The sequence below is a fragment of the Diceros bicornis genome, chromosome 18 (assembly GCF_020826845.1).
Source record: "Diceros bicornis minor isolate mBicDic1 chromosome 18, mDicBic1.mat.cur, whole genome shotgun sequence".
Lineage (NCBI taxonomy): Eukaryota > Metazoa > Chordata > Mammalia > Perissodactyla > Rhinocerotidae > Diceros > Diceros bicornis.
This window is the reverse complement of record NC_080757.1, coordinates 14355355-14364803: the sequence shown is the minus strand read 5'-3', so window position 1 is coordinate 14364803 and position 9449 is coordinate 14355355. Positions and strand designations below refer to the sequence as shown.

Below are 9449 nucleotides of genomic sequence, written 5' to 3'. Positions count from 1 at the left end.
GACCTAAAGACACTCGCAAACTGAAAGTGAAGGGATGGAAAAAGATACTCCACGCAAATGGCAATGAAAAGAAAGCTGGGATAGCAGTACTCATACGAGACAAAATAGACTTTAAAACAAAAACTGTAAAAAGAGACAAAGGAGGGCATTACATAATGATCAAGGGAACAATCCAACAAGAGGATATAACACTTATAAATATCTACACACTCAATGTAGGTGCACCTAAATATATAAAGCAATTATTAACAGACATAAAAAGAGAAATAGATAGTAACACAATAATAGTAGGGGACTTTTAACACCCCACTTACACCAACGGATAGATCATCCAAACAGAAAATCAATAAGGAAACATGGCCTTAAACGACACACTAGAACAGATGGACATAGTAGATATATACAGAGCATTCCATCCAAAAACCGAAGAATACACGTTCTTTTCAAATGCACATGGAACATTCTCCAGGATTGATCACATATTAGGCCACAAAACAAGTCTCCATATATTTAAGAAGATTGAAATAATACCAAGCATCTTTTCTGACAACAACGGTATGAAACTAGAAATCAAGTATAGGAAGAAAATCAGAAAAGCCACAAATACGTGGAGATTAAACAAAATGCTACTGAACAACGACTGGGTTAATGAAGAAATCAAAGAAGAATCAAAAAATACCTGGAGACAAATGAAAATGAATATACGACATGCCGGAATTTCTTGGATACAGCAAAAGCGGTTCTAAGAGGAAAGTTTATAGCAATACAGGCCTATCTCAACAAACAAGAAAAATCTCAAATAAACAATCTAACAATGCACCTAAAGGAACTGGCAAAAGAAGAACAAACAAAGCCCAAAATCAGTAGAAGAAGAGAGATAATAAAAATCAGAGAAGAAATAAATGAAATAGAGATCAAAAAAACAATAGAAAAAATTAATAAAACCAAGAGCTGGTTCTTTGAAAAGATCAACAAAATTGACAAACCTTTAGCTAGACTCACCAAGAAAAAAAGAGAGAAGGCACAAATAAGTAAAATCAGAAATGAAAGAGGAGAGGTTACAACAGACACCTCAGAAATACAATAGATTAGAAAGAGAATACTATGAAAAGCTATATGCCAACCAATTCGACAATCTGGAAGAAATGGATAAATTCTTAGAATCATACAACCTTCCAAAACTGGATCAAGAAAAAGTAGAGAATTTGAATAGACCAATCACCAGTAAGGAGATCGAAACAGTAATCAAAAACCTCCCCAAAAATAAAAGTCCAGGACCAGACGGCTTCCCTGGTGAATTCTACCAAACATTCAAAGAAGATTTAATACCTATCCTTCTCAAACTCTTCCAAAATATTGAGGAGGGGGGGAAGCTCCCTAACTCATTCTACGAAGCTGACATTACCCTGATACCAAAACCAGACAAGGACAACACAAAAAGAAAATTACAGGCCAATATCACTGATGAACATCGATGCAAAAATCCTCAACAAAATACTAGCAAATCGCATAGAACAATATGTTAAAAAGATTATACACCATGATCAAGTGGGATTTATTCCAGGTATGCAGGGATGGTTTAACATTCGCAAATCAATCAACGTAATACACCACATTAATAAAATGAAGAATAAAAATCACATGATCATCTCAACAGATGCAGAGAAAGCATTTGACAAGCTACAGCATCCATTTATGATAAAAACTCTGAATAAAATGGGTATAGAAGGAAAGTACCTCAACATAATAAAGACCATATATGACAAACCCACAGCTAATATCATCCTCAATGGTGAAAAACTGAAAGCTATCCCTCTAAGAACAGGAACCAGACAAGGATGCCCACTGTCACCACTCCTATTTAACATAGTACTGGAAGTCCTAGCCAGAGCAATCAGGCAAGAGAAAGAAATAAAAGGGATCCAAATTGGAAAGGAAGAAGTGAAACTGTCACTATTTGCAGATGACATGATTTTATATATAGAAAACCCTAAAGAATCCACCAGAAAACTTTAGAAGTAATAAACGAATACGGTAAAATTGCAGGATACAAAATCAACATACAAAAATCAGTTGCATTTCTGTACACTAACAATGAAGTAGCAGAAAGAGAAATTAAGAATACCATCCCATTTACAATTGCAACAAAAAGAATAAAATACCTAGGAATAAACTTAACCAAAGAGGTGAAAGATCTGTACACTGAAAACTATAAAACATTGCTGAAAGAAATTGAAGAAGACACAAAGAAATGGAAAGATATTCTGTGCTCTTGGATTGGAAGAATTAACATAGTTAAGATGTCCATACTTGCTAAAGCCATCTATAGATTCAATGCAATCCTTATCAAAGTTCCAACAACATTTTCACAGAAATAGAACAAAGAATCCTAAAATTTATATGGAACAACAAAGGACCGTGAATAGCTAAAGGAATCCTGAGAAAAAAGAACAAAGCTGGAGGCATCACACGCCCTGATTTCAAAATATACTACAAAGCTATAGTAATCAAAACAGCATGGTACTGGTACAAAAACAGACACACAGATCAATGGAATAGAATCGAAAGCCCAGAAATAAAACCACACATCTATGGACAGCTAATCTTTGACAAAGGAGACAAGAACATACAATGGGGAAAAGAAAGTCTCTTCAACAAATGCTGTTGGGAAAACTGGACAGCTACATGCAAAAAAATGAAATTAGACCCTTACCTTACACCATACACAAAAATTAACTCCAAATGGATTAAAGACTTGAATGTAAGACCTGAAACTATGAAACTTCCAGATGAAAACATAGGCAGTATGCTCTTCGACATGGGTCTTAGCAACATCTTTTCAAACACCATGTCTGACCGGGCAAGAGAAACAATAGAAAAAATAAACAAATGGGACTACATCAAACTAAAAAGCTTCTGCACAACAAAGGAAACCATCAACAAAATGAAAAGACAACCTAACAATTGGGAGAAGATATTTGCAAACCATACATCTGATAAGGGCTTAATCTCCAAAATATATAAAGAACTCATGCAACTCAACAACAAAAAAACTACCAACCCAATTAAAAAATGGGCAAAAGACCTGAACAGACATTTCTCCAAAGAAGATATACAGATGGCCAACACACACATGAAAAGATGTTCAAAATCACTAACTATCAGGGAAATGCACATCAAAACTACAATGAGATATCACCTCACGCCCGTCAGAATGGCTATAATTAACAAGACAGGAAACAACAAGTGTTGGAGAGGATGTGGAGAGAAGGGAACTCTCATACACTGCTGGTGGGAGTGCAAACTGGTGCAGCCACTATGGAAAACAGTATGGAGATTCCTCAAAAAATCAAGGATAGAACTACCATATGATCCAGCTATTCCACAGTTGGGTATTTATCCAAAGAACTTGAAAATACCAATTTGTAAAGGTACATGCACCCCTGTGTTCATTGCAGCGTTATTCACAATAGCCAAGACTTTGAAGCAACCTAAGTGCCCATCAAGGGACAAATGGTTAAAGAAGATGTGGTATATATACACGTTGGAATACTACTCAGCCATAAGAAAGGATGAAATCCAGCCATTTGTGACAACGTGGATGGACATTGAGGGTATAATGCAAAGTGAAATAAGTCAGAGGGAGAAGGTCAAATACCATATGATTTCCTTCATTAAGTAGTAGATAATAACAACAATAAACAAACACATAGGGACAGAGATTGGATTGGTGGTTACCAGAGGGGAAGGGGGGAGGGAGGAGGGTGAAAGGGATAATTTGGTACATGTGTGTGGTGATGGGTTGTAATTAGTATTTTGGTGGTGAACATGATGTAATCTATGCAGAAATAGAAGTATAATGATGTACACCTGAAATTTTTACAATGTTATAAACCAACGTTACTGCAATAAACAATAAAGTTTTTAAAAAGTAACTTTGTATTAAAGAGTAATGTACACAAAGAAAAGTGTGCATATCGTAAGTGTAAGTCTCAATGATTTTTGACATACTGAATACAGCTGTGTAACCAGCAACCAGATTAAAAAAACAGACATTAATTACCAGGCCCCAAGACCCCTCATTGTGTCTTTTCCAGTCACCACCCACCCAAAACACACAAAAATAACCATTATCCTGACTTCCAGCATTGTAGACTAGTTTAACTTCTTAACTTTGTATTTTATACAAATAGAATCATATAGCATGTACTTTTGGCGGGGTGGTGGTGGTGGTATGCCTTATTAAAATTCACCATTTTGTTTGGAATCTAAAAAAAAATTGTAAAAGAAATCAGCTAATACAAAAACAAAATCTGATGAAGTTATTAAACTTCAAGATTGGAGAAAAAATCCTACAAGCTTCAGTGGAGGGGAGAAGATGGACATATAAGGGGGTGGAGGGAAGAGGAAGTAGTCAGCCTTACCTCGGATTTTTCCACAGCTATTTCAGAAAGCATGTTTTAAAAGGGAAAACAGATGTTCACAAAATTCTATATCTAGCCAAGTTATCCTTCAGATAAAAACACACATACAAATGGGAAATCTAAAATATGTGAAAATTCAATAAACATAGCATCCATGTACCATTCTTATTTTTTTAAATGACTTGAAGATACAATCTAACCAACCAAGGAATTAATCAAAATAAAGAACTAAAAAATTAAAAAGTCATAATGTTAAAAGGATGATGGGAACAATTCTATTTAACATAACTAATAATAAAGTAAGAAAAATATGTTATGATAATAAATGCAAACAGCATGTTTTATCTTTTTTTTTTTTTTTTGCTGAGGAAGGTTTGCCCTGAGCTAACATCTGTTGCCAATCTTCCTCTTTCTTTACTTGAGGAAGATTAGCCCTCAGCTAACAGCTGTGCCAATCTTCCTCTATTTTGTATGTGGGTAGCTGCCACAGCATGACTGATGAGTGGTGTAGGTCTGTGCCCGGGCTCCGAACCTGTGAACCCGGGTCACTGAAGTGGAGTGCGCTGAACTTAACCACGATGCCTCTGGGCTGACCCCAGCATGTTTTATCTTTTAATAGCAAAGTTGAATTTAGGGAAAATAGCATTAAAGAAACCAAAATTCATTGCTATAATAAAGAGGATAAAAAGATCCCTTTAGGGTCAGTTCAGGTTAGAAAAGACACTATAGATATGAGAATACATCAGGAAAAAATGATGTGATAGAGACAGAATTATGTGAACATTTGAATAGGGATAGGTAACTAGGAGACATATAGATTAAAGGATCAGAATAGAGAGTCCAGAAGCAGATCCATCCATACGCGGTCAATTGACTTTATATAAAAGTACCCAGGTAATTCAGTGGGGGAAAGGACAGCATTTTTCAACAATTCATAATTTTCAAAAATTAGGTACCACACAAATGTATACCAGAAGGTGAACAAATGAACAAATTGTGCTATAGTTATACAATGAAATATTACTTGGTAATAAAAAGAAACAAACCACTGATACCCAGAATTATATAGCCAAGTCTACAAACCATTTTGTGATGCTAAAAACACCAGATACAAAACAGTGCACACTAAATGATTCCATTTTCATGAAGTTCAAAATCAGGCAAATCTAATCTATAGTGATAGAAATCAGATCAGTGGTAGGAGATGGGAGATTGATTGCAAGGGGTCACAGTGAATTGTGAGGTGATGGAATTATTCTAGATTTGGACTGGAGTAGAGGTTACAAGGATGCTTATAATTGTCAAAACTCATTTTTTATATGTAAATTATACTTCAAGAAAATTAAAATGTACATGAGTGCTCTTATTCCCACATCCTTGCTATTACCATAAAAGGTTAATCATTTATAAATTTATCAATTATGTGGTTGTTCAATTATCATTTCTTGGTTTTTCAATTTGCTTTTCCCAGGTTAACATTGAAGTTGAATATCTTTTCATGCTGTTTATTCTTTATGAATTTCCTGATAATATTCTTTGTACATTTTTCTATTCAGTTGTTTGTTTTATTCTTATATTACTTGTAGGAACTTTTTGTATATTCTGAATTTTAACCTTGTATCTGTTAGACATGTTATAGTCTGTCACTTCTCTTTAAAATTTACGTTATCTTTTGTCCTAGAAAAGTTTCTTATTTTTATGTAGTCAAATATGTCAAACATACATCAAAATAAGCTTGTCAGTTTCCACAAAAATAATTCCATTGAGAATTTGATTTGTATTGCATTGAATGTATTTGAGGAGAACTGATGTTGTTAAAATATTGAGGTGTCAAAGATCATCAAAATGCACAATTTTAAATGGATTGATTTTATTGTATAAAAATTATTCTTCAAAAAGGCTGTTAAAAATGAGGCACCCTTTCCAGGGTCATTGAATCTGTTCCATTTATTGTGGTATTCTTTTATATCTTGCAGTAAAGTTTTAAACTTTTCTTCTTATAGTTCTTGCACCTGATTTTTATTGCTATTGAGGATAGAATCTATTTTTCATTGCCTTTTTTAATTGGATTTTTTCTGATATAGAAGAAAGTGATTTAATTTAAATATTAATCTTTTATCTTGCCACTGATATTTCTGTTGTATTATGCCACTCAAATTTCAGAATTTACCCATTATAGCAACTAGTGTTACCTTTTGCTACCTCGTGGGTATAATAAAATGTTTCAGAATATACAATATTAAGTGAAAATGTGTAACACAAGGTTATATGAATTATAATCTACCTTTGTGAGTATATATACATATACAGATGTGGCTGCTTGGGTAACTGAGTGGAAGGTGACATCATAAATCAAGATATAGAATACAGGACAAAGAGCACATTTGGGGGAAAATAAAGAGTTCCATGTTGCGCATGTTGAGAATGAATTTCTCATAGAACCTTGTGTCCACTGGGCAGGTGAGAATAACAGTTGGGAGTTCTGGAGAATAGTGTGGGCTTCAGAGAAAGATGTGGAGTTTGCCAGAATATATGAGAGGATTAGAGTGGTGGGTTTGGAGGCCATCACTTAGAAGGGACAACTAAGCATACAGATGGACCAAGGTTGGGAACATACTCCATGCCATAAATGGAGCTGAGAATTTTTTTGTTTTTTTTAAATTACTGATCCCCTTCTTTCCGAAGTGGCAGAAAATAAGAAGAAACTGCAGAATCACGTAGACTGGGATCTTACATACATTAATGACTGACACACTGTGTGACCTGGCAAGTAATTAAATGCCATATTTTTCAGTCTGTGAAACAGTGATAATATCTTCTCTACTTCCTTAGAAATGTCATGAGGGTAAAATAAAAACATAGACATAAAGTCCTTTTATAAAGTCCAAAATACCAAACATAAGAGAAGCATCCTGAAACTCTGAACTTGTTTACCACATTCTAGCTTCTTTCGCCATTGCTGAAGAAATAAATTTTAGGGCCCCCGGTATTAATTATTCCCAGGTAGAGACAAAATACACTGTTACACCAAAAGGGTTAGGAAAATCCATTTCAACCAGGCCAGGTCAGAAAACACAATATAGACACAAAAATAAATCTGAGGGGGGAAAAAGGTTGAGATAAAACGACATGAAATCTGTGCAGGGAGAGGTACATAGGAGACATTTAGAGGGAGGATGGGAGGTTGAGATGTTTGGATCTTATTTAGTATTTACGTAAGAGTATGGAGAATTATTTTAAAGTGATACCACAATCAAAGCAGAGTTATGCTAAAAAAAAGAATAATCTCCTGTGATGAATTAGTTTAAGAATTAAAGACATGAAGGTCATTCAAAATAGTAGTTCTTAAACTATGCTTTTCCAGGGTCCCCTGGGGAAGACAAAGAGCAAGGCCTAACCAGAAGTCACCGGGACCCCCTTCCCTAGTTCAACTATGCAGCTCTGCTTCACCTTTCTTACGTATCAAACAATTATGTAGTATGTCATTTTCTGTTCTTTTTTGTGAGGAAGATCAGCCCTGAGCTAACATCTGATGCCAATCTTCCTCTTTTTTTGCTGAGGAAGATTGGCCCTGGGCTAACATCTGTGCTCACCTTCCTCTATTTTATATGGGATGCCACCACTGCATGGCTTGACAGGTGGTGCGTCAGTGCACGCACGGGATCCGAACCTGCGAACCCTGGGCCACCGAAGCAGAGCGCACACACTTAACTGCTATGCCACCGGGCCAGCTCCCGGTAGTGTGTCACTTTAACGGAAGTTTCCATGGTGAGGAAAAGTATCTGGAATAATATTCCACTACTAATATATGTACTGGATATAAATATGTACAAATCTCAGGCGTTAACATTATAGAGAGAAGAGAATTTTCTTTTCACAAAAGACTCTTCTCAGGGCTCTCTTCATGTCTCTGTTCCTCAGGCTGTAGATGAAGGGGTTCAGCATGGGGGTCACCACAGTGTACATCATAGCCATGACAATCTCCTTCACAGTAGAATTATTAGCTGAGGGGCATAAATAAAGACCAATAATTGTTCCATAGAACAGTGACACCACAGAGAGGTGGGAACCACAGGTGGAGAAGGCCTTCCAGATGTTCCTACCAGAAGGAAAATTGAGGATGGACAATACAATTCGTGCATACGACAGGATGATGAGTAGGAACGGGATGATGACAATGATCCCTCCTATGAAAAATATCACCAACTCATTAACTCGAGTGTCAGAGCAGGACAGCTTCAGCAGAGCAGACATATCACAGAAAAAGTGAGGGATCACGTTGTCTGCACAAAAACACAATCTGGCCATGAGCAGGGTGTGTAACATGGCATGGAACGTGGTCAGCACCCAGGACAGCACCACCAGGGAGAGACACAGCTTGGGGCTCATGATGGTGGTGTAGTGCAGGGGGAAGCAGATGGCCACATAGCGGTCATAGGCCATGGCCACAAGGAGGAAGATCTCCAAATCTCCAAAAAACAGGAAGAAGTACATTTGGGTCAGGCAGCCAGCATAGGGGATGGACGGGACTTGGTTCTGCATGTTCTGCAGCAATTTGGGCATGGTGACAGAGGAAAAACAGAGGTCGGAGAAGGACAAATTGCTGAGAAACAAATACATGGGCGTGTGGATCTGGGAGTCCAGGCTAATGAGGACGACGATGAGGAGGTTCCCCAGGACAGTAGTAAGATACACGGCCAGGAACAGGGCATAGAACAGGTTTTCCTGCTCTGAGTCGATGGGCAGTCCCAGCAGGAGAAACTCTGAGATGACAGTTTGATTCCTTCCTCTCATGCTCTGTCTTCAGGATTTTTAGGAAGAAATAATAGCGTCCGTTAAAACCTGAACTTAAAAATGAACACATTTCTGTGATACATGGTCTGTTAAATGATCTGCAAAAATACTTTATATCACCCTCATGACAACAATTACAATCTCTATACTCCAAATCTCTATAATCAGAATCTGTATGATCGGAAATGACTTATTTTCTTCACTTCTCTCTAACAAGTAACAATATTCCAT

General features: G+C 36.5%; 1 protein-coding gene across 1 annotated transcript; it reads right to left on the bottom strand.

Annotated features, from left to right (window-relative positions):
• Positions 1–8273: 8273 nt before the first annotated feature.
• On the bottom strand, positions 8274–9218 carry LOC131417090 (olfactory receptor-like protein DTMT). Its single transcript, XM_058560060.1, has one exon. It carries the CDS (start codon positions 9216–9218, stop codon positions 8274–8276), a length of 945 nt encoding a protein of 314 aa, XP_058416043.1.
• Positions 9219–9449: the final 231 nt, after the last annotated feature.